The 26,594-nt window shown below is 38.2% G+C and overlaps 2 protein-coding genes across 2 annotated transcripts in view; both read left to right on the top strand.

The window, feature by feature from the left end:
* The window catches only part of LOC139134476 (calcium-activated chloride channel regulator 4A-like), a 29,296-nt gene extending 26,785 nt beyond the window's left edge, over positions 1–2,511 (top strand). The window contains exon 12 of the mRNA XM_070701335.1: positions 2,450–2,511. Coding sequence (XP_070557436.1) covers positions 2,450–2,511 — 62 coding nt within the window. The remainder of the gene's footprint in view (positions 1–2,449) is intronic.
* Positions 2,512–4,944: 2,433 nt separating this feature from the next.
* Positions 4,945–14,108, top strand: LOC139134343 (calcium-activated chloride channel regulator 4A-like). The gene is made up of 10 exons (XM_070701222.1): positions 4,945–5,226; positions 5,660–5,925; positions 7,268–7,519; positions 7,700–7,924; positions 8,529–8,828; positions 9,453–9,689; positions 10,130–10,403; positions 10,673–10,843; positions 10,996–11,229; positions 12,170–14,108. Exons 1-10 carry the CDS (start codon positions 4,986–4,988, stop codon positions 12,640–12,642), a joined length of 2,673 nt encoding a protein of 890 aa, XP_070557323.1. The 5' UTR covers positions 4,945–4,985; the 3' UTR covers positions 12,643–14,108.
* Positions 14,109–26,594: the final 12,486 nt, after the last annotated feature.

Here is a 26,594-nt window from a genome sequence, read left to right as displayed (position 1 = left end):
CTGGTCTACTCCTTGTGTAGAATCCTTTTTAAGCCTAGAAGTAATCTTACTTTTCGTGTTTGTTTTCTTGTGTTTTCTTGAGTCTGTGAAAATTGAAAAGTTGATTTTCCTCGTTGAGTTAACGCAGGGATAGTGGCAATATGGAACGACAAATGAAAGCGAATTTTAGGTAATTTGATATAACCAAAGATTGCACAGTGACGCCCGTTTGGTTTTTATTCTTGATTTTTGGAAATAATAGTTTGAAAGTTTTCCTGACTAAATTTTGAGAAAAAGTTTAAGTTTGTTTCAGTTTCAAGGCGTGTGATGATTTCATGTAATATGTTGCTAACAGTTTCTCAGATAAAATTGTCACAAAACATGTCTGGAACTCTGTGATGCAAAATTGCTGAGTTAGTTCCAAAATAAAACAAAAGAGGAAGAAATTGATCACAAGGACTTGTATTATATACCGACCGAAGTCTGAAAATAGTTTTAAGACATGGTGAATGTATGGAACTTAACTCGGTCGTCGACATTACCATAAACTCTGTACGGACAGAGTATTTATTTTTTAATCATTTATCAAATTGTCAAGTGATCATGAGACACATATTATTATCCACATATGTTTCCTTGGTCTCTCAAAACAAAAAGGAACTATACTTCATGGTGGATGGAGAGCAGTACACGTAACTCTGCCAATATACATTGGGCTGGAGAGGATGTTAAAATTTGGTGAATCTTCTGAGTGCCTTGCGATCGCGTACATTGGTTTTCCAGGACTCATACAACGAAATTCAAATAATACTTTCAATTATTTAATAAAGATGTTTCTGCAGGTTTGTGGCACAATTTATTATTTAACGCAAGTGATGATATTTTGCAGCCAGATGAAACTAAACAATGCTAGATTGACGTGCGTCTTTAGCCTATTCGATGTAGGTTTTCACGGCCCTGATAATTTAGTATACCTTCTCTATTTATATTTTTATTGGCATTTCTTCGTTGAATAGGCTCTTGGTATTGTTTTCAATAAGTATCACTGTGACTCTGTCAATAAGTATCACTGTGACTCTGTCTGCTGATGTCGAATAAACGGACCCTTTTTTCTGACAGGAAAGTTAGATGGCATTTCTAACCCTAAATGCAACCTAACAGTACTGGCATGCATGGAGAGGATGTACGTAAGTTTTCAATTTAATCCATCACTTTATAATTTCTTTCATATTCAACATGATGCTGTATAGAATCGTTTCGTCGGATAGACAGTAACACATGTTTCAACAGGATTAAATCGAAACTTGCGACGACAACTTTCTTTTACAGTTGTAACAACTTTCTTTTACAGTAGAAGGTCTGTACCTGTGATCAGAGCAAAATGTTCACTGCTAAATAGATTTCCATGATTTATCCCATATTTCAGACCTTTTTTCCTCAAAAGTATTCATCCATGCACATTATTGAAAACGATCTACCTGACGAATACTTTGACCGAGGTGTTTTTGTCATAATTCGATGACGACGTAATTTGATCACTGCATGGATGCTGGGGATTAGTGAAAATTCACAGTATGTTACAGAATTCACTTTTTAAAAATATTTGAAGCTACATAATGGGTATACAAATTATGGCTGTGTTCATTGTCAGGTACGTACCTGCTGCCAGCTGGAACAGCGTCAAGAATGATGTACAGTGACGCCTTTATTGGCCTGGCCTTGTGTACAAACATGTACATATCCATGATGTATTTATAATTAGGGTTAAAATATAACTGACGTTTTAGAAGAAGGATTACATCGTAGATTTAAAGTACACCTGAAAACTGTTGTGTAAAGATTTAATATTGCAATGAATATCAGATACTAAGGAATGCTTCGCTAAACCCATTGTCATGACACAAAATGTGTTTTCTCAATCAAAACAAGGAGGTTCGTGACTTAAAAATTTGAGCAAGTTCCGTTTATAGATCCTTGTAACCCTTACCATGGAGACGCAAATATTTATCGTAACATAATTAATATTTACTACTCAAAATATTTAAGGAGATAAGCTGCCTTGACGAGTTAAGTATGGATTATTTGAAGCTTTGCGCAACCCTTTGCTTCAAAGCAAAGAAAATAGCTGTCGTTCCGTGTAATAAAGTATATCTAATAATTATTGTTTGTGTGCTAGTTTTGGGGGACGTCAGGTCGATATGCAGGGATGTAACTTAATATTTTCGACGAGGATAAACCTGTGCAACGACATAAGGCTGATAACTTATTTATTTCGACATACAGAAAGTTAGTGTGTAGACGTAGGTCGACTGCAAAACATCACAACTTCAAGCTATTTCAATTCTGTTTGTTTGTTTGGCCCTAGTCACCGATCCACCCTGAAGGGCTGGTCAGGGTTATACGATCCATCATCAAATAGACGAAAGTCCCATTACAGGATGAGTAACCTGCTGCCCATTGTCCAATGTAGGAGCAGTACAGAGCCTTGCAGAAGAGGGCAACGCCATGCCCGAACTTACCACCTTCCCATAGTGAATCTAGTGTCTTAAAAACTGCCCAACGATGCTTCTACATATGTTTACTAATAGTAAAAAGGCAAGAATTATAACAAGAAAAAAATTGTGTTCACATCTGTCATTTTAAGATACGCCACTCAGAAATACATTTGTGTAGCTCATATTGCTCTATAAAATCCATCCTTCAAGAATAGTAGCTAATTAAGACCGAAGCACCAGTCGTTGTTTCTTCCAAAGTACATTTCTTAAACGCTCCTAAGTTTACAAATGACTTTAAGGCGCATAAAAAAGTCCATGCTAACCAAGCAAATCAGATGTACATTATGTATTCATGGAGAGTGTCGAGCCATACTACCAGTAAGTATGCACTTTCCCCCGGGTTTTGTGCAAAGAAACTTTAGAAAGGAATGATCCAAAATTGCCCTCTTGTATCTTCTCATTGTGAAAGTGCCATGGACATCAAACAGGCAACATGTAGGCCCACGCTCCAGAAAATGCCACTTTTTAGTTTTTTTCCGTCCACAAAAACGCAGACAGACTGCCAAGCGGTCAGCGTTAAGCTGCTGCTCATCGAACTCTTTGGTTATATTCAAATTCTAACGTGACTGGAAGACAATTTCTTAGGAAATTCGAGCGTTGGTATGGGGGAATCAGTGACCGTTGGTGATTTGAACCGGCCGTCAATCAAACGCTTGTATAAACTGTTTGCAGGATTAACAAAAGGCGCCAAAAGGTTGAGATCAGTTTGTGTAATTGATGTTATAGAAATCAAAACATACTGGTCAAGTGTTTGACTGGGAGGAGAACTCCGCTAATGCGAGAACCTGGGATTGAAAATTGCGGCTTTAATGAAATACATTGTACGCACCAGTAGTGCAGACAAGGCGGAACAAACGCACAAATATTTGCACCTTAGTGCTAGAATATAAATTCAGGAATGAGGAAAAAAATTTCGAATGAAACATCATAGGTTGTTCATCTTTTGGGGCTTAGAATTCTCATAATCAGGAGCCAGGTACGGACAGATCTTTTGTTTCACTCGTATAAATAAATAGATTAGGGCACCACCCGGTACACACGTCGTTTGAAGAACCCTGATGATCCCGTGACTACATTTTTTGGTTGCAATGTAACTCTAAAACCCGTTTATTCAAATAGTTGCATAGTCAAACATTTCTTATATAAACTAACTCTCACAACAATATCTAGGTAGCTTATTATTATCTGTTAGTATGGTAATGTGATTTGACGAAATAATGGGAGTGCATTAATCTTGCAGAAAGATGTACTGCGTAGGAGTTATATTTCGAGCGTTTTGTGATGTGAAGTCATACAGCCTGTTGGAATTTTCTTGGACCGAAGCCACCCTTCTCATCAGACAAAACAATGGTCTTATTTGGATCGAGGGATATTTCTGTCTATCACTAGCATGGTATCGGGATATTTATTGAACGCTAAAACTAACTTTGAAACCCCTTCCCCTACCCCTGACAAGGATTATACTCCCATGATGCCAAGTTTCCGTTAAATGACAGATACGACAGTCTGAAGATACATTTACGGCTATCTGTTTACCACTTGAAGATTCCTTAAGTCAGACTATTGTGATTGAGTTTAAAAATGACTTGTATAAATTATGTTGTAATATTTCAGCTGTGCTGTTCGTTCATTCGAGTTTCTGACGCATACACTTATTCCAGTTGTCAGAATTTTGATCGCAATACCGTTCAGCTTAAAGACAACGTTTACACGGACGTATGGGTAGCGATAAGTAGGAACGTCTCTGAGGATCCCGAGCTGGTTAATAGAATCAAGGTAGGATGCCTTTACAGTTTCAAAAGTGATTTAAAAAAAAAAATAAGTTGTTTTTAAACATTACTTGTTTTGAAAAATGTGTACATCTAAATATATTCAACCGCACAAGAAGACAAATGCCGTCTTTTCTGTCAGTTTCAGTTTTCCTTTTAGTTTCTGAAAAAAACTGGACGCTTTCTGACCGTGACAGAGTGAGAGGCATTATAGGTATTATAAAGAGTGTGCATTTGAGGACACGTTATTGCTCGGCAATAGTCAATCATCTTACACTAACTACAAGCCAAGTAGAAGTGTGCATGTGTAACTAGGGACGCTTAAATTTCGCTTCAATCTTGTATAGGTCTTGTATACTTGTTTGGACAAATGTTAATATACACATGTACCAGAAGCTACTAACTGTAACTTCAAATTTTATCGTCTTGTAATAGCAATAATTTTGCGCCTCTGATCCGAATGAGTTCTCCAGATTCACAAACATTTATACATGTCTGAGTTGCAATGCTCAACTATGATAGTTGTACGTCGATATTAATTTTTTAAAGTGTTTTGACCGTTTTACATCATGTTGTGAACGCATTTATCGACACAGTGGGTTATCATAGACTCAATTTTCACCGACAGGACTTATTCGCAAATGCCTCGAGGTCGTTGTACGAAGCGACGGAATTCCGAGCAATGTTCGGGAATGTCGTCATCATCATTCCGATGACATGGAGTGACGACATCACGTCGGAGAGAGCGACAAACCAAACTTTTGGGTCGTCAAACGTGATCATTGATACAGAAAATCCGGCTGAGGGTGACAATCCGTACACGAAACAACCTTCTGGATGTGAATGTAAAAGCGAATATATACACTTGACACCGAGATGGCTAACTGACCGAGATTATTCTGTGAAATATTGGGGTGACTCTGGTAAGTAATAAGATGTCTATATATTGTAAGGAAACTGCGGTTTATTCAAATATGTCACCACAGAATTGAAACCATGGACTTCCACAAAACAAATATATTTCGTTTTGGTTATATATCTCTGTAAAAATAAAAGCATGAACTTAATAAAGAATTAATATTTCGTCGTATATTTCCTTGCATTTCGTTTTCTTTACGTATAAATCTGTGAACATTTTTTTCGCAGCGACTTTAAAAACAACTTTGAACTCGGTGAGAAGGAAGCTAAAATATCATGGGAAAGTGTTTTCAGGGAGGCCATCGTATAGAATACCCTTATATGGATCATATATAACTATATCTCCAATGACTTTGTACATTCCACAAAATTGTACTTTTTACAGAAGAAATCGATTTACATTGTCTTTCGATCAAACCGGAACTTTTCATTCAACAGGCAAGGTACTGGTCCACGAATGGGCCCATCTACAGTGGGGTTTGTTTAATGAATACCCAGGCAAAGGAGAACCACATTTTTACGAAGCACCGGGTCCCTCCAATCACATAGAGCCAATCCGATGCTCGAAAGAAATCACTGGCAGATTTTTTGATGACAATGGCGTTGTTTGCAAACCTGATGTGTCGTCTGATACTTGTAAATTTTACCCGAACGATAAGAACACCGCGTCTGGTTCATATATGTACGCACAGCACCTGGAGTCGGTAAGCTCTGAGTTAAACTGCATTACATCGCTGAATTAATGCATTATTGCATAGAGAAACATAGATAGAGTGGCAACGGGTATTGTTTAAGGCGTGAAGCGGTTACGTAACCCATCCATGTTCGCCTCGCCTCAGGTTGCTCTCGCCTCTCTTTTCCGAAGAGTGCCGACCATGAATCCTTCGGTAATTTTCGGATTTTCGCCAATTGTTAAGCGAAAGTATGTTCGGCAAAGTTTGTGTTGTTGTTGTCGTGTGGTGCTGAGCAGAATTGACGTGCTGGCGAAAACGGGAGTGTTTTGAGCTTCAGAAAAGTGAATTTTACTGTTTTAAAAATTCCTCTCATATTTTTATGAATATATAATGAGTGTGTTTGAACCAAATTTGAAAGTCTTTTATCGATACTGTCTGGTTTTACTCAATGGTTTACGGTCAGTCATACCCTCTTTTACACGTGCGTCAAGGAAGGACATGTTTATGAAACTGCTGGCAGGTTATGTTTTGATTGGCGTGAAGCAGTGTTTCTGGCCTGAGAGCTCACAAAGTAACTATGGTTGCTACGCGACTGGCAGTACCATGCCACCTCGTCGTATTTTTTCGCATAATCTCGTGTAATTATCAACCACAAACAAAGCCTCCAAAAAGTTTAACACCTTTGAAGCTCATTTTAATATGAAAAGCCAATAGTCTACCAAGACGACCATGGAACAAAAGGCATGCAAGCGTTGCGACTCGATCTATGTTTCTCTGTGATTATTGTCACGATATTTCTTTTCTTTAGTCTCTTGCAAATAAGAAATTCCACATCACGTTCACTGTGACAATCTATTTGATGTTTCATCCAATTAGCAACTTACAGTGTACGCAGATCGAAATTCAAAAGAAAATATGTTTTGCACAGGGTAAATTTGCATTGTAGGACATGTATTTTAATTCCGAACAAAAAATTCCAATAGAATGCTTCAACAGCAAGTCGTGATTGCCAGGACGCCATGTAGCTGTTATTTGTGTATATCAATTTAAAAGGAAATCGCAGTCGCAACACCGTTTTCTGGGTAATTAACTGATTAGGTAGTCTTTAACAAAGCGTCAAAACGTTTCCAGTCAGAGACAATTCAGCTATGATATTATTGTTCAGGGCATGCCAAAGATACCAATCGAACAAGTTAGTTGACATACGCGTCCTATTTTAGTGACGAAAAAACCCACAGATACGCTTTTGTACATGCTTCAGTCGTCCATACTCTTGCTTTCTACATAACAATAAAGTGTATGGTAGAATGCACTGTACAAATTCACACACATTTTATATATCTTGATGACGTACCTTATCATTCATTAACAGGTGATCAGTTTCTGCCATAGTGATAGAGTTGATCCTGAGCGACGATCGTCATTGCACAACGTAGAGGCGCCAAATGAACACAATGATAAATGTCATTATCGAAGTGCATGGGCAGTTATGGAAGAATCGCCTGACTTCAGGGACGGTAATCCTCCGCTAGAGGGGCTATCGACAAATCCGTCCTTCAAAGTTGTGAAGGAGGTAGAATATCGAAGTGTTTTAGTTATGGACCTTTCGGGAAGTATGTCTTCAGTAAGTAAAACAGTTAACATGCCGTCATATTTCTCAGCATCTTGCCCATATGATCTGGAAATGTGAAACTTTGTAATTTATGCCAGATTTGGCAATGCCAACTAATAAAATTAAGAACACTTCGATATTCTAATCTATATATGCATTGATAACTGTCATACCCTGTCTATTTATGTATAGAAACATCGTTCCGACTTACAACTCCAAGCTGCTACAAAGTATATCAACTACACTCTGCCCGACTACAGTTGGGTTGGTATCGTACGCTTTGACCGTACGGCTACTATTCTCGCTCAATTGACCCAATTAATAGATCAGGAATCTCGACAAGACCTGATTGACAAATTACCGAACAACCCAGGAGGGTCAACATGCATAGGATGTGGTTTAGAGAAAGGCATGGAAGTATGTATATCGTTTATATTGAATACAAAAGAGTAGCTATTATGTGAGTAGATCATTTCAGCTGTTGACTGATGATTTATAATCGAAAATTACTATCAAATGGTATAGTGAAGTACTATTATCAAAAGTTTGGGTTTTCGTTTCTGAGCCTCAGAACCTTAAAAACTCAAGATAATTTCCGTAAACTATACTTAAGCAATAAAGCACACCCAGCGACGGTATTCCACGAGATTTTGACAAGTTCACGACATATCGTATCGAAGCTGAACAACTGCAGCTAGTTAATGGACAACCCGAAAACACACAATCACAAATTCTCATAATCACATTTTTCGGGGCATTGTCGTGTGTGATGGTGGCGATGGATTACGAAAGCAACCTCTCGTTGATGTGCTCACCACCCTGATAATAAACCTTCGCCAAGCTAGCTGTACTGTACGGGGCGTAACTTTGTAACAAAGGGCCACGTCATGTATCATGTTGCACTGTGAATGTGAACGATATGTGTGACATAAATTCATAATAAGAACACCTGAAAACAATGTGAATTTTCAGTTTTTTTGCCATATTCCACAGTAATTGAAGTAACTACCCTTTACAACAGGTATTTGAAAACAGCCAGTTCGCCACTGCTACGGGTGGTATTATTTTCCTCACAACGGATGGTGAAGAGAATCAGTCACCTTTGATACGAGACGTTGAAGATGAATTGATAGAAAAAGGAGTTATCGTAGATACGTTGGCATTCAGCGATGAAGCAGACCCACAGCTTGAAAGTTTGTCCGAAAAAACGGGTGGTAAATCTTGCTGGTATTCTGAAAGTGACGAGTCTACGGCATTACATGATTGTTTTACGGCATCGGTGACAGACAGGATTAGCTCCAATCCCGACACTACCATTCAGGTGCGCTGCAGTTTATCCATTTACTAGGCGAAGCGATAAAACAAACGTTTGGCATCAATCTGTTAACAGTTGAAATATAACATGGGAAATGTAAAGAATATTTCGAATTAGGTATATATATATATATATATATATATATATATATATATATATATATATATATATATATATATGTGTGTATTTATATATATAAATACATATATATTTATATATGTGTGTGTACATACATAGACATTACATACATACATACATACGCACACACATACATACATACATACATACATACATACATACATACATACATACATACATACATACATACATACATACATACATACATACATACATACATACATGTGTGTCGTCTTTGTGTATAAATATTTACGTATACATATAACTAGTATAGATATACAGGCATACAGGTCGACAAAACAGTCGGGCAGGCAGCCTAACAGACAAACAGGTAACATATAAGTATACTGGGGCTAGACAGAGAGGGGTAAATAGCTGCATCTGTTGTCATTAAAGCGGCTCGTCTTCGTTTCTTTGACATTGGGACGATTGAGCGTTGCAATCCCATTCACTTCGGTTTCTGACATATGTATATGTCATTTAACTTGACAGCTTATAAGCTACAAAACTACCATTCTATGGCACAGTACTGAGGAGGGAGCTGTCACGATCGACTCGAGTATCGGACGAGATACGCACTTCTTCTTTTTCTGGGATTTCAACAGCAACGACAAAGTTGACGTCACAGTACGACAGCCAGACGGTACGACAATAAATGAAGGCGATGACCAATATTACAGTGATGATGCTCTCCGTGCTATCGTTATAGCAATCAATGGTATTGCACAGGTAATATGAATGTTGCACAACGTAACCTGTTACGCGTTGGTTCCAATAATTGTACTAATCTTTGCTAGCTGTAGGGCTGTTTGACTTCAACACAGTGTGACATTGACAGAAATTATTCTAATACATCAACTCAAATACAGATATAAACTTACATGTAGACTGAAATTAAGCACGACTAGAAGCGAATTCAAGAAGATTTGAATGTTAAGTTTTCATTTTACCGAACAATCTCGGGTGAAAATTACATTATGTTCGTTTGATGTGTGTTAAAAACGTTTGGAGTAACGATAAAAAGCCTACAGCTTACTCATGACGTCCACATTTCTGCTTCCGCAGCAAATATCCGTAGCAATAGTTGCACTCTATGAGGACTCGTGTAATCTCAAAGACAGTGTTTGTGGATGTTGTAAGTTTTCAATATTTGGCATCATTGATTTTAGGAAGGAGAATGGCATTATGCCGTGGCAAATCCCTCGCAGCATCGCAGTCAAGTAGTTGAAATATCTATTGACTCAAAATCATCATCTGCCCACCCACTTACTCTGAACTCTCGGACAAGTACCACATCTGTCACTGAATCCCCGCCGATGATAACCATCTTTGCTGACGTCAGTCAGGGCTATAGTCCAGTTTTGCAAGCCCATGTTATCGCCACAGTTGAAAGACCAAGCCCTCACGAGAGTGTTGACGTACAGCTATATGACACCGGGACAGGTAATCTTTGAACAAGTAGGATCAAAATGCCCAAATAAACACGATCATTTATAAATGATGTCGTTCAAGTGAGGCGCATACATGCCTTTGTTAATTCACTGCTCAATTAAGTAGCTTGAAATATCTACATTTTGACATAAATCATTCATCTATTGGTAAACAATAAGAGAGAAAATGTCCCCAAGAAAACTTAACCAACACGATCTGAAATTCGGATGCAGACAGACAACAGTGAATATTGCAATAAGTATTCCCGTTTTCTATACTAGGTGCGGATGCAACAAAGGACGACGGTGTTTATGCTGGATATTTCATTGATTTTGTCGAGGCATCATGTCGGCAAGCGTGTCGATACGGTATTCAAGTGACAGCGGACGACGGAGATGGTACCGCAGTGATCAGAGGAGTAACGAAATCAAGTGCAATGCCCAGAAATTACTGTAAGTTGATACGAGCAAATGCATAGGCAATGTTTTGCTACTGTGAAGGACCACTTTAAAATGTACAGACAGCTGTTCACTTTTTTAACCATTTTCCCGACTTTTCCATTAATTTTTAGCTCTTCATTAATTCCATCGTCTTTTTTCATTAGCCGTCATTCCAGAGCCAGGGGAAAGCACCTCTACGGGAAGTTTTGACAGAGTGGCTTCTGGGGGAGTTATTCAAGTGGATGATAGCGTCGAATATGTTGACTGGAGTGATCCTGACAACGACCCGTTCCCTCCGTCACGAATCAGTGACCTGCAGGTTGTCGAGACATCATTTGAATGGTACACCGTTACACTTCAATGGACAGCGACTGGCGATGATATGGACGTTGGCACAGGTAACCCTATACTTGGCGATAAAATAGAGAAAGCCCTGATCCACGATTCTTATAGAATAGCATGTCTTTTTTTTCTAGGTAACATAATATTTACAACCGAACGGACAACTTTAGGTTCGTACGGTAAAAAGTGTAACGCATTTTCATTCCATTAAGTATGCGCCTCGAAAATAAACGATTTAAACTTTTGCTCAAACTTTCCTTAGGGAATATTTCAACCGTTCTCTTTCAAATCAAGAAAAAAAATTAGGGGTCACGGTGCATATTTTAGTACTACAGAAACAAATTACCCAAAACTTACTGACATTTGAAATTCAAAATGGCCACCAATCCTGTGTTAAGTCTATGGAGAAAAAATAAAATTTTCGAATTTCGAAAAACTGAGCCGTGAAAAGTGTTTTTACACCAAAAGCTTTAAAATAAATCCCCACAAGTGGTATATCAGAGGAGAATTGTACAAGTTTGAGAGTCCGAATGTCTGTCCCTGAGGCGCGATCTACCTTAAATGCATATTGTGCATATACTGGACCAAGTCGTTGTGGCCAATGTTGCACTTACGTTCGCGTGTACATGTCTCAAGATAAATTAGTAGTAATATGTATCCGAAATAAATGGTTTTAAATTGGTACAAAGTAGGGAATATCACAAAGCATCCAAGGTTCAGCAATAGTTATATCCTGAGACGATCCGTGTATATTATTAATCTACTGGAATACCGAGAACTTGTGGGTAAAACGTGCTGAGAAGTGATACAAATGTGTGCAATAAGCTATGCCCTTTTTGTGATAAATAGCTGAAGATTCATTCTTACAACGGCCTCATTTCGACTACCAGTACGCACGTTTATTTATATTTTTCTATTTCTTTGTTCTTTGTCCTCTCTCTGTTGTTGTCTCTTGTCTCTGTTCTTCCCTTTGTACGTGCATTTTCTTGTCGACAGCATCAAGATATGACCTTCGTTACGACACAGACTTTGAAAATATTCTTGGCGCCTTTGAAAACTGTTCGCGACTGCTGAACGATAATTTGACGGAAGGGACACTGACTGATCCAAAGGAAAGCGGTCTCCGGGAAGAGGTAATTGTAAGGCTGCCCTCCCTCGACCAAAAAATTATTCACTATTTCTCCATCCGAGCTGTCGACGATGTCAACAATACAGGACAGCCTTCCAATATAGCAAGGTCTTCAATCATTCAGCAGCCTGTAGAGCCTGCAGAGCCTGCAGAGCAAGGCTTACAATGGTGGGAAATCTTGTTGATTCTTACCGTAGCTGTTTTTGGTGTGGTATCTCTCGTTGCAGCGGCTGTTGGGGTTTACCTTTATCATAAGAAAAACAGCAAGTTGAATAAAGTACAAGTTGTACATGTTGCAACCTCCTATGACAAAAATGATTTAGGTGTGGTCGACATTTAATGTAAATAGTCATATCATATTGTTGGACACGAAACTTTATCCATCTGCATTCCCGGACGCACATTTCGTTAACATCGTATTTGAAATTGTCAAAATTGATCACTGAATCTTCCATTGTAAAGTTTGCCTGATTTGTTTCACCATTTTACATGCCACTATTCTATATGTACATAGAACGATGGTTAAGATATAGACCATGAGAGCCCACGCAAGATCAATTATACAAAAGTTACGTACGAATCAAGAAAAACTCCATGTTTAGATTTACAAGGAATTGTAATTCAAAGGAGAGTTGTTTGATTTACTATTTTGCGTTCAAACAAATCCTGTACATAAGATAATTCAAGCAACGCATGTCATTTCATTGGGGAAATTGTCTTCTGTTGTTAGTCAGTATTGTACACTTTAAGTTAGCCGCCCAAATCTTATCATCAGTTTCTAACTACCTGAATTACAGCTACTATTATTTCGTCGTCCAACAAAGTCGGAAAGTAATGCAACTTTCGATGTCGTATCCAAAATTGTGTTCTGAAATGCCGTTCCTTGTCATACTCCTAAAACCATGAGAGAAAAGCAAAGTAGTAGTATCCAGCTTCAAAAGCCGCCTGTATGTACATTGTATGTACATTGTATTTATATTGTATGTATATTGTATGTACATTGCATGTAATATCCAATGTTATTGTTCACAGCCGGAGTTAGTTTGAAGTAGAGTTCATGTGTGACCAAGAACATTGCACATCATACACAATTACAACTTTACACTGACAACGTACATGTAAGCGCCAGTGTTCCATACTATGTCTAGTGTTATTTACACAAGATGCCGCCCTTGTAATATTTTTCGAAAGAAAAGATTTGTGGCCATAGCTTTGAGATTAATGTAAAAACAGTTCGATATTCAATGTTCTCTAAATGCTTCTTGTCCGAGTGCAAGAAGAAGATATCGCTTAATATCAATTACTGCAATAACATGACTGTATTGTGGCGTCATACCCTATCTTTAAATTATCTTTAAAAATGAACGTTACTGTTGCTTTGTAAGGCATCAAAATATTATACATCTCATATGAAATCGTTGATGTTGTTAAACTGCGCATGTGTATGGTATTAAACGAGAGTTGCGTTCAGAATTAAAGTTAAGTCACGTTCATTGATTTGAAAATATCCGTCCTTGCATTCCAGTTTTTATATTTTACATATCCAATTTTGGTAAAAAGGTAAACTTGGATGTATAATTTGTGCTGCAAGTACTACAAGGTATTCTTTTAAAAAGTCACACATTTAGTCCAATACTATTATACAATATGCAAATTTTACGTAATAAAATTGTAAAATTCAAAAAAATACAGAAAACATTAAACCGCTTTCAGTGACACATTTAACGAACATTAAGTGTTTCGGTCTTCTTTTAGTTAGAAGTCAATGTCTGTTATTCAATTTTAGAAATAAAAGGTATTATCATGATATGATGTTGTCTGTTATTCATGAATCACCGGAAATGCAGCCAACAGATATCAAATTTTGAAAATGAACGCTCAAATCATAGATCCTCGAGAAAAACATTTTTTTTGGAGGATCTATGCTCAAACAAACAATTTGGCGGAACATTGGATTTTCAGGAGTACGTTCTCTAGCTAACTATAGTTTAAAGTGGCACTCGCACCTGGTAACATTTTTAAAGCACACTTTTAATGCCAACGGTCGATATTTGACGTGGAGACTGTGCGCGGATCGCGAGATATCGATAAAAATATGTCATTTCCCAGAGCGTATTTTTCACATACCGAAGTTTTACGATCGTTTCTGATTATGACCCGAAATCCCCCGAAGGTTTGTTGTTGTGCTGATTGACGATATTCTAGGGAGTCCATAACAAGTTCGAACGACGCAATTAATTTACCTCCAACTGCGAAGACTTTATATACAGCATTATGCCTTTACCTCAGGTAAGTTTTTTTAAAACTTCTCCTTAGTTTTTGTCGTTTTCATTATTCTCAATCAGTTGTATTATATTTTTAACCAATACCACATAGATATCAGTTTTTACGTGTAAAATATTAGCCGCCTCTGATGACTACATTTTGTCGTCTGCCAGTGCTGAGACAGCCTGTCGGCCGAAACTAAGTTCCGTTTCGTAAAATGTTCCCAATTTGAATACGCAAGAAAATGTACAGTTCAGATTTATATCACTGATATCATCTCCTACCGCGTCAAGGTAGTTTTTGCCATATTCAGTTTCAAAATGTTGAAATCCTGTCAATGTCCATTGCCACTGTATTGTATTGCATTGTCGACTCGAGTCGGCTATCCGTGCAGTGCGCTCTTAGCAAGGCAAAGATGTGTTATACTTAGGTGTGCCGACCGCTATTATCCAGGGTGTTTCCGTGATGAAATGTTGTTTTTTCAAGTCAAATGTATTCTAAATATTTAGACAGTTTTCCTGTAGAAAGGGTTAATCTGTGTGCGACCAGAATTGAGTCACAGACCATCGATGCATCGATTATCAATGGGTAAGAATGCCGAGGCGCTCCCAATAGTTTTAAATTTCCCAGCGGCTATACTAGTCACCTATGCGAATTCTGGTGGAATCAGCAAACTTTCTTTTTCGTTTTTTTGCCGAGTCAGTAAGACTCGGCTTTCTCCGACGGGGCATGATCGATCACCGACGCGAGTGGTACTGTGGCATATACAGCAGCGTCAGCCTAGACTCGTACTTCGTATCTTAGTTGATCATAGCCCCAGTACGGACGTTCGATGTTCGGAAGTTGAATTCAGGTGGGGCACCGGAATTCAAACTTTTACTTTTTTGAGGACATGTTTTTATCGATATCTCGCGATCCGCGCGCAGTCGCCACGTCAAATATCGACCGTTGGCATTAAAAATGTGTTTTAAAAATGTTACCAACTGGGAGTGCCACTTTAAAATTTTGCAAACAACAGCTATCACCATTGGACTAGAGTGAAGTAAAAATGTGTAATGAAAACGATTATTACGTATTGAGTCTAATATTCACCCGAAACTTGTATATATTTTTAATTAGTTTTACATGAAGACGGTATGGAAAACTGCTGGGGACTCCTCGTTCAAGTTGCTTAGTGTTGGCAATGTTGACGCTGACTGATGTTTTGTAGCCACATAAAAACAGAGCTTGGGTTATAGATGTCGCATTTTATGTTGACTGCAAGTTTAGAGTTAGGTTGCGGCCGGTTGGTACTTTTTCGTATTAAGCGTTTTTGTTTCCTATCTATGCATTTTTAAGTTGTCGCCGAGGGGTCCCCAACGGCTTTCCACTGGAAATAGCCACACCACATGTCATAACAATATCCAATCAGCATTACCCCAAAATGGCGGGTTTCGCTGGACTAAATTCGGCATCGAAAAACAAGGCTAGCCAACTACCTTGATCTCTTGGCATACATGCATGTGGGATTACACATTTTCAGATTAAAGTCCACAAAACCAATGTTTCCCGTCTATGATCGAAGTAGGAAGTTGACAGTTTCGGAAGAAGTATGATCAAATAAAGGAAACATGAATTCGGTTGGTCAATTTTGCTTTCCAGTCAACCGGAAAGCAAAATTGACCAACCGAATTCATGTTTCCTGGATCAAAGTTTTGAAGTTAATTGACACTGTGTATTGATTTCCATAGAAGAGAATGGGCCATAATGTTGATATAATCTGCTCGTTTTTTGATGATGAGAAATCGTTATAATCGATTTGTTGTGATAACAAAGTTTATACAAACAACTACCATGTAGACGTATGCCATGAATCAAATTTGTATGATAACCTACGCTACGGTGGCCCAAAACTACCTGTTCTCCGCATTCAAAGTCTGCGTCGCAATCAAATGTTTTTCTCTCACATATGTCTCTGCATTCAAAGTCTGCGTCGCAATCAATTGTTTTTCTCTCACATATGTCTATGCATTCAAAGTCTGCGTCGCAATCAATTGTTTTTCTCTCACATATGTCTCCGCATTCAAAGTCTGCGTCGCAATCAAATGTTTTTCTCTCACATATGTCTCCGCATTCAAAGTCTGCGTCGCATTCAATTGTTTTTCTCTCACATATGTCTCCGCATTCAAAGTCTGCGTCGCAATCAAATGTTTTTCTCTCACATAAGCTTATGTCTCCGCATTCAAAGTCTGCGTCGCAATCAAATGTTTTTCTCTCACATATGTCTCCGCATTCAAAGTCTGCGTCGCAATCAAATGTTTTTCTCTCACATATGTCTCCGCATTCCAAGTCTGCGTCGCATTCAATTGTTTTTCTCTCACATATGTCTCCGAGGTATGCCTCAGTGTACGTTATTCCGCGAAGCATAATTTCTATCGAACAGCGCTCTCAGACGGTCGCTATTGACAACGACGAACATTGTATCAAGTTATTTTCAATAGATTATCGATCGAAAATTTGTTTGGACGCCGCTTATGCCGGGCGCTCGTGTGTTGAGGTCACGTCATAAACATTTCCACAATAACCCATATATTGACTTATACACTTAAATATCAACATTGAAGGTATCCGTTGGTTTCCTGTACTGAAATTAAATCGACGACAATTTTTTTAGTTTTGTGATACTTTACGTACGTTTCGGCACATTTTGGCGCACCTCGGCGTAGTTTGGCGCCATTGTGAACGGGGGGGGGGGACTACACGCGAGTGCGCGAGACAACAATGTATCAATTTCGGACAAAAGGATATCGATCGATAACGTTCACTGCACGATTACAGTGGAGACTCTACGCCCGTTCGCCTCTGTTCTGTGTTATTCTTGCAGTTTACTGGGATTTTCATAGTTAATATTCGCCAAAATTTGGTATAAATTTCAACAACCTGACTGGTATTTGGTCTGTATAATTTAAGAGACGCTAACCGATTAAAATGGGTCAATATTAGACCCTGATTCTGCATATGCAAACGCTGTAAGATCGCCATTTTATTGAGGGCAGGAGCAAAAATTCAGCGATCGGAAAAATAAAATGCAACTAAAACAAGTTTCGTCGAGAAATTCAAAAAACTAAAACGACAGCAATTTTGTATATATATCAAGGAAACACCGTGCCACTTTTCACTATAATTGGTTCAGAATTGAGAAATTTGAACGAGCGATAGTTGTACGGTCTGTTCAGTACATTAAACGCAATTGTTTTCTATGGGAAATCGAGCAGAGTAGACACATCGTAAAATGAAAAATACATCTGAAAAAAACCGTTGGTTTAACTTTTTCATTTCGCTGTTATTTTTTATAATATTTGGTATGACACATATCATGAAGGGTAACTAAAACTCTATGGTTTTATTTTTTTTAGTTTCCCTCTTTTTTTTATGAAATGACGAGTTGAAGATCGTTTTGCTGTTGACTGTGTTTTACTTGATTTTGCATATGTCTCTTATCGCTTACGTATTTTTGGAATTCCCTTGTGAAATTCTTCCCAAAATATTATAATTGTAAGGGCAGCATATACGGGAAATAGGACCTGTTGCTCTTTCATTAATATTTAGATGTGCAGCAAGGAAATACGGCGAAATTTTCAACATGACGCGGGAGGTGAAATTGACTCGGCCCAAAGGCGCCCATTTTGTACGGTATATAGCGTCCCGAATTTTTGCCACACATACGTGGAGTGCGCGATCGGAGAGTCAATTTCACCTCCGCGTCATGTTGAAAATTTCGCCGTATTTCCTTGCTGCACATCTAAATATTAATGAAAGAGCAACAGATCCTATTTCCCGTATATGCTGCCCTTACAATTATAATATTTTGGGAAGAATTTCACAAGGGAATTCCAAAAATACGTAAGCGATAAGAGACATATGCAAAATCAAGTAAAAACACAGTCAACAGCAAAACGATCTTCAACTCGTCATTTCATAAAAAAAGAGGGAAACTAAAAAAAATAAAACCATAGAGTTTTAGTTACCCTTCATGATATGTGTCATACCAAATATTATAAAAAAATAACAGCGAAATGAAAAAGTTAAACCAACGGTTTTTTCAGATGTATTTTTCATTTTACGATGTGTCTACTCTGCTCGATTTCCCATAGAAAACAATTGCGTTTAATGTACTGAACAGACCGTACAACTATCGCTCGTTCAAATTTCTCAATTCTGAACCAATTATAGTGAAAAGTGGCACGGTGTTTCCTTGATATATATACAAAATTGCTGTCGTTTTAGTTTTTTGAATTTCTCGACGAAACTTGTTTTAGTTGCATTTTATTTTTCCGATCGCTGAATTTTGCTCCTGCCCTCAATAAAATGGCGATCTTACCGCGTTTGCATATGCAGAATCAGGGTCTAATATTGACCCATTTTAATCGGTTAGCGTCTCTTAAATTATACAGACCAAATACCAGTCAGGTTGTTGAAATTTATACCAAATTTTGGCGAATATTAACTATGAAAATCCCAGTAAACTGCAAGAATAACACAGAACAGAGGCGAACGGGCGTAGAGTCTCCACTGTAATCGTGCAGTGAACGTTATCGATCGATATCCTTTTGTCCGAAATTGATACATTGTTGTCTCGCGCACTCGCGTGTAGTCCCCCGTTCACAATGGCGCCAAACTACGCCGAGGTGCGCCAAAATGTGCCGAAACGTACGTAAAAGTATCACCAAAACTAAAAAATTGTCGTCGATTTAATTTCAGTACAGGAAACCAACGGATACCTTCAATGTTGATATTTAAGTGTATAAGTCAATATATGGGTTATTGTGGAAATGTTTATGACGTGACCTCAACACACGGGCGCCCGGCATAAGCGGCGTCCAAACAAATTTTCGATCGATAATCTATTGAAAATAACTTGATACAATGTTCGTCGTTGTCAATAGCGACCGTCTGAGAGCGCTGTTCGATAGAAATTATGCTTCGCGGAATAACATACACTGAGGCATACCTCGGAGACATATGTGAGAGAAAAACAATTGAATGCGACGCAGACTTGGAATGCGGAGACATGTGAGAGAAAAACATTTGATTGCGACGCAGACTTTGAATGCGGAGACATATGTGAGAGAAAAACATTTGATTGCGACGCAGACTTTGAATGCGGAGACATAAGCTTATGTGAGAGAAAAACATTTGATTGCGACGCAGACTTTGAATGCGGAGACATATGTGAGAGAAAAACAATTGAATGCGACGCAGACTTTGAATGCGGAGACATATGTGAGAGAAAAACATTTGATTGCGACGCAGACTTTGAATGCGGAGATATATGTGAGAGAAAAACATTTGATTGCAACGCGCAGACTTTGAATGCGGAGATATATGTGAGAGAAAACATTTGATTGCGACGCAGACTTTGAATGCGGAGACGTGTGAGAGAAAAACATTTGATTGCGACGCAGACTTTGAATGGGAGACATATGTGAGAGAAAAACATTTGATTGCGACGCAGACTTTGAATGCGGAGACATATGTGAGAGAAAAACATTTGATTGCGACGCAGACTTTGAATGCGGAGACATATGTGAGAGAAAAACAATTGATTGCGACGCAGACTTTGAATGCGGAGACATATGTGAGAGAAAAACAATTGATTGCGACGCAGACTTTGAATGCGGAGACATAAGCTTATGTGAGAGAAAAACATTTGATTGCGACGCAGACTTTGAATGCGGAGACATATGTGAGAGAAAAACAATGATTGCGACGCAGACTTTGAATGCAGAGACATATGTGAGAGAAAAACATTTGATTGCGACGCAGACTTTGAATGCAGAGAACAGGTAGTTTTGGGCCACCGTACTACGCAGTCTCTCGCGATTTTCCTACCATGGAAACGACCGAAATAACCCCCAAATACGACAGAATTTCAATGGCATAATAGTTAAAATATATTCTGGTTATTTATTTTCGTTATATAACGATATAGAACAATAACATATTGTAAGTGGATCAAAAATTAGGCTGTCTGGTACGACGTTTTAGCTGTTGGCTTTTAACTGACGATTTATGCCAAATTCGATATGTTTGGCGCGAATTTTGAATATTTCAAGAATGAGACCCTAACTTTATGATGGTCCAAAGAGAATTATGTCTCCGTTAGAGATTATGTAAACCAAAAAGCAAGGTTTAGGCTAAATAAAATAATAATGTGCCCCATGGAAACGTAATACATTTAGAAAAATACATCAGCAATAATAACTTTCGCTGAAATTACCAAAGTTACTGTCATTACTAGTGGGCCAAATGTAGTTTGGAGAAATATAATTTCTGCCGATGTTCAGTACAACCCATTTTTTCGGTAACAGAATTGTTCATGGAGTCTCTGAGATAGTTGGCATTTTGTCTGGACGGAGGACATAATTATTTTGTCGTTTCACGAATTTCATGCCTTCAGTGAATTATTTTTAGCAATTTCTATTGAACTATTATTATCAGTACATAACGAGAAATCGACGCACCGTTAACTCTTTCACAACAAATAAAACACCAAAACTTGTACGTGTATATATTTAACGAATAGCAAAGCTTGCCTGCTTCCATACAAACTACGTTTTAGGGAAAGCTTGAGACTTGAAAAGGGATGTGTGACGATAGGAACTCGTGATTGCCAAAAATACCAATTGCATCTAATTTTTTTCTTTTTATATATATGATTCCGATCCTTATTGTTCTCTTTGAAAAGTATGTCCAGTTATTCAATTTGTTCTCGGGGATATAGCTGATAATAAAGCTGTCTCTATAAAGTGACCAAGTATATCCAAGTAGAATGGAACAAATAACACTTTCAACGATGGAAAAAGTAATAAATAAGACTTTTCCACTCAGCCAATATAACGTAAAAATCTAAGACAGCGTCTATTTAATTCCACTACTACGAAGACCGATGAACTAAATCTCCTTTCAAAACAAATTACCTGAATTCTCGACTTTTAAAATATGAATTATTAAACTCATATAAAAGTAGACTTTTCAAAGTTTGTCAAACAGAGGACGATGAGAAGGCTACGGTACATGACAAACAGATTTCATGTCGGATTGGGGGCACTTCTCAGAAATTGATCTCATGTATGATGAAAAGGTACACATCTTCTCTTGTACTAATTGCTTATTCATATTATCAAACCATCTGAAGCAAACTTTGTCATTATTTAGGTAATCAAAAGTGCTTTTTGTAACCTATGTGTACAACTTCAAATTGAACTACCATTTACTCAACCAGAATAGAATATTAACCTGTCTTTATTTACATAAACGAAGGACTCGGGAATCCACGGTACAGCTGGTACTTCACCGTCTTCATTTCATTTGCTACTTACCTTTCATTTGAACTCTTCGCCATTTGGATTTTATACATTAAATTTCTTTGTTCAGTATTCCCGATTTATCTCTGAGTATTTCAGTATTAAATACGTGAAGCTAGAATGCAAGAAATGACAGCCTTGCATGAATTAATTTTGCTAAATAATCCCCTCGGCCTATACGACGTCTCAGATTATACTTTGATACAACGGCTTCGACAGGGCTTCTTCAAACATCGATAAAGTCAAAATCAACGGTCGTTTGCGACGTAAAATCGATCGGACAAAGGCCGAATAGATACAAGATCTAATCGATTTGCTACTTGACCTCAAAATGTAATCTAACAAGGGCTCTTGTCAGCCTTCTGGCCTTGAGAGATGATTAATCGTGTCCCCGCATAGTAATACCCTTCATCATCATCCGCCATGTTTAAATACCCTTCACTTTGTATCGGCATAGGCGCATGTGTGTAAGTTTATCGTAAAAAAGAAATAGTTGTAATATACAGGGTGTAACTATCTAGGGACTTAAATTCTCCATGGTTCGAAATGAACAAAAAAAAAAAACTTGTGCATATTGCATGAAAGTCGTAATTCATGCACGAAAGTGAATGCAAATTAAAACTTCATATCAGCACACATTTAGGTCTCATATGTTCTATATGAAGGCAACGTGATATCTAGTATGAAGTGTCACGTGTCGCTTCATTCTGAGTGCAAACTCCAGATTGTCTGAGAATAATGTTTTTTAAGCGTATTTACCTTATTCATTCGAAGTCACTGGTAAGTAAGTCATTTACTCCAAAATGGGTCAGGAGTGTCAAGAATCGATCTTGATTTTTTGAGATGGAAAGGGGTACGTATACAAGATGTTGTGTATTCGTCATTACATGTGTAATTACTCTCTTACCCCTCAATATCTGTAGATTCTACAGTTTAACAGTCGGGACAGCATCTTTCGGATTGCTTGACATTTGAAGAATGGATGCATATTCAGTTTCTTCATTAATTTACATTGTACAAAATTTGAACATTGTTTATTCAGTTTGCTTTATCCATTCACACGCAAGCTTTGAACCCTGCAAAATTCCCCAAAACTGGAGGCGTGCACCCACCCTGTTTGGGGTCATATAGTTTACAAGCTTCTGCAATGACCTTTTTCGACATTATGAGTAGTGTATGATATTATTTAGTCTATTTTTCACATTGACATTACTTTCAATTGTTCATCCAATAATACTCTTTAACATAAAAACATAAAATTATGTGCAAAAGTTGATGACATTGAAGATTACAGGTTACATGGAATTAAAACACTGACATTTTTAGTACGTCACTTTGAAAACTTACATTGTTTTCAGTTGCATTGGAAAAGTTGCTGCTCCAATACGCTTTGAAGAAACATTGCTGCCAATACATATTGACCAAAATACTATACTATTTCCTCCATACCCAGAAAATATAACGATTCGCCCCTACGTCTTCATCGTGCCCTACTTACTTCAAGAAAACTTTAAAAAACCACCTGAACAAATTAAAGGTGAAGATAAAAAGATGTCATGAGAAAGCTGTGAAAAATATTTTTCTTTACGGTAACCTAAAGCATCCTCTCCACCAAATACAAACACGAGGCGAGTCTTAAAGATACGTTTACAAAACTTTGCTTGCGGAGGTCTTGTGAAAAAGAAAGATGTATCATGTCTACATTGGAAAGAAGTACACACATATAATGAGGTGAGCATATTTTTCGTGAAAACGATATATGCTGTCTTGTTATGATGAGAATCAAACATATTGTATCTATATGAAATAGAGTACATGACTCCTACATCGAACGTCGCCGGACCCCATACCCTATAGGATTAGATGGTAATTTGTTGATGACTTAGCAAGCCGTATAGTTATCATTTAAGTGAACGTGATTTGGAACCATTTCAAACTTGACAAAGTCGAGTTTAAAATTATCAAATTACATGTTTGACATTTTAAAAAATCCGGGTTTTTAAAATTTCACGTTAAATATAGACAAGGTGCATGACGGTGTTTCAAGTATATCAAAGCGTCATTCGATGATAAAATGTTCTATCATTGTCTATCAGGGAAATACAGCATGCAACAGTCACTTGCAATTTTACTTAAGAATTTGGAGTGAAGATTTGTAATAAAAGCAATATAGCCCAAGCAGGGGATATGTACCTTCGAGGCAGGAGACCATTTGCCTCTAGACATGGGCAAATAGCTGCCTGCCTTAAGGCACATAGTTCCACGTTTAGGCTATAATATCTAAGCTCACAACAATATCTAATATCTCGTTGTCATGATATATTTTTTTTAATTTCCTGAGCGAACTACATTTAGGCCCTTTTAACTACCGAGCTCAGCTCTGATTATTGATTAAATTAATTCTAACAAACTCTCTAGATTGGTGTCAACACGCACATTATACTGAATACAAAGGGTATTATGCTACTTGAAACATATAGCCTATTTAGTTGAATAAGCGTTTGGCTCTCCGATATTTGTTTGATTCATTTCTACGTCGTTAGAAACGGCATCATTTATAATCGACTTGTCGCTGACTTGGGCGTGACCTTTGACCTTTTTATAGTAGATCAGAATACCTGCTGCAACAACAGCCAGACCTACGCAGGTGGCTACGACTATGAGAAAGATTTCCCATGATTTAAGACCACTCGAAATTATCTCAATGTAAGCCTCTGTTGTCACGACGGGTTGCGTTGATGGAGGGATTTGAGTGGTGGTTTCATTGGAGCTGCGTAGACGATGGTAGTTTGCGCAATAAACGACGGCTGGCCGGCATTCCCTACGCCATCCACAGCTCGAATGGCGAAATAGTATGTGATACCTACACCACTAGATGGCAGTCTTACAGTAACAACTTCTCTTTGACCACTTGGAAGAGGATCCGTTAAATTTCCGTCCGTCAGATTGTCATTGCTGAGCTGAGAGCAGTTGTCAAAACGATATGCGAGATTTTCGAACTGCGTGTCATAGCGGAGGTCACTTACAGATGCTGCAATTTAAGTTAATATAAGTTAAAAGAAATCAGAATGGGTGAACCATAGAGGCTAATTGTTCTGTTGTATTCACTGAACTTTTGATATGCATAGCTTTAGTCATCGGTCAGTACGCTGCTTCACTTCGAGAACCCTCGAAAGCCAACAAATAAGTACGATTACAAAAAGCAAGAAGAATGCCATATTACAGGATGGACTGTTGCTCAAGTAATTATGATTAAAATATCCTTTAGAGTTTCACAGATATGTGAAGAGTCCATTCTCGCGTAGATATAAAGCTTGATCATGCGCCGAAAAAGATACCAACCGATGACTGCTCTGCTTTGTCATACATTTGACACGAACGATATACGACAGTCCCCACCAGAGCTGAGTTTACGCATACTTATTCACGATACAAAAACGAATAGACCCTACTTTTGAAATCATGCCTTGATCTGGCGATATCACTCCCACTGTGTGTTCATCAACTGAAGATCGAAATTCAAAGAGAGGACAACTTTTTGGTGACATTTACCTGTCCCGATGTCAAAGTTGTCACCTGTTGCTGTCCACGTCCGTGTATACGTGGCATTGTCCACGGATGTTGCAATCACTTGCAGGTCAGAGATTGGTGATGGGGGAAATGGGTCATCATCCGGGTCACTCCAATCAACGTAAGTGACACCGTCATCGACTTGTATACACCACCAGAAGCTACTCTGTTAAAAGCCCCAACAAGGGTGCCTTCCTTCTTCTCAGGTATCACAGCTGTAATTTTCAAGACAATTTCAAAGGACAGATTTGATCACTTCAGTACAATCACAGAGAAACATAAACAGAGTCGCAACGGGTATTGTTTAAGGCGTGAAGCGGTTACGTAACCCATCCATGTTCGCCTCGCCTCAGGTTGCTCTCGCCTCTCTTTTCCGAAGAGTGCCGACCATGCATCCTTCGGTAATTTTCGAATTTTCGCAAATTGTTACGCGAAAATTTGTTCGGCAAAGTTTGTGTTGTTGTTTTTGTGTGGTGCTGAGCGGAATTGACGTGCTGGCGAAAACGGGAGTGTTTTGAGCTTCAGGAAAGTGAGTTTTACCGTTTTAAAAATTCCTCTCATATTTTTATGAATATATAATGAGTGTGTTTGAACCAAATTTGAAAGTCTTTTATCGATACTGTCTGGTTTTACTCAATGGTTTACGGTCAGTCATACCGTCTTTTACACATGCGTCAAGGAAGGACATGTTTATGAAACTGCTGGCGTGTTATGTTTTGATTGGCGTGAAGCAGTGTTTCTGGCCTGAGAGCTCACAAAGTAACTATGGTTGCTACGCGACTGGCAGTACGATGCCATCTCGTCGTATTTTTCGCATAATCTCGTGTAATTATCAACCACAAACAAAGCCTCCAAAAAGTTTAACAACTTTGAAGCTCATTTTAATATGAAAAGCCAATAGTCTACCGAGACGACCATAGAACAAAAGGCATGCAAGCGTTGCGACTCTGTTTATGTTTCTCTGTGGTACAATGGACGGTTCCCATTGTTGTAACGGACTTACTCTTGCGCTTAGTCAATGACACCGATCACAATTTTAAAATAATCTGTTTAAATTTTCCATAACAGAATATTTCAAATGTGGACATCACTGCAACTCATAGCATGCCAA

This window comes from Ptychodera flava, chromosome 6, assembly GCF_041260155.1.
Source record: "Ptychodera flava strain L36383 chromosome 6, AS_Pfla_20210202, whole genome shotgun sequence".
NCBI lineage: Eukaryota > Metazoa > Hemichordata > Enteropneusta > Ptychoderidae > Ptychodera > Ptychodera flava.
Note: the sequence above shows the minus strand (reverse complement) of the source record. Positions and strands in the feature narration are given on the sequence as shown.

Excerpts from the sequence above, each read along its gene's own strand:
- LOC139134343 (XM_070701222.1), top strand. The coding sequence starts at position 4,986 with ATGTTCGGGAATGTCGTCATCATCATTCCGATGACATGGAGTGACGAC. Across the intron at positions 5,926-7,267 it reads ACGCACAGCACCTGGAGTCG|GTGATCAGTTTCTGCCATAG; the intron begins GTAAGCTCTGAG and ends ATTCATTAACAG. Across the intron at positions 7,520-7,699 it reads TTTCGGGAAGTATGTCTTCA|AAACATCGTTCCGACTTACA; the intron begins GTAAGTAAAACA and ends ATTTATGTATAG.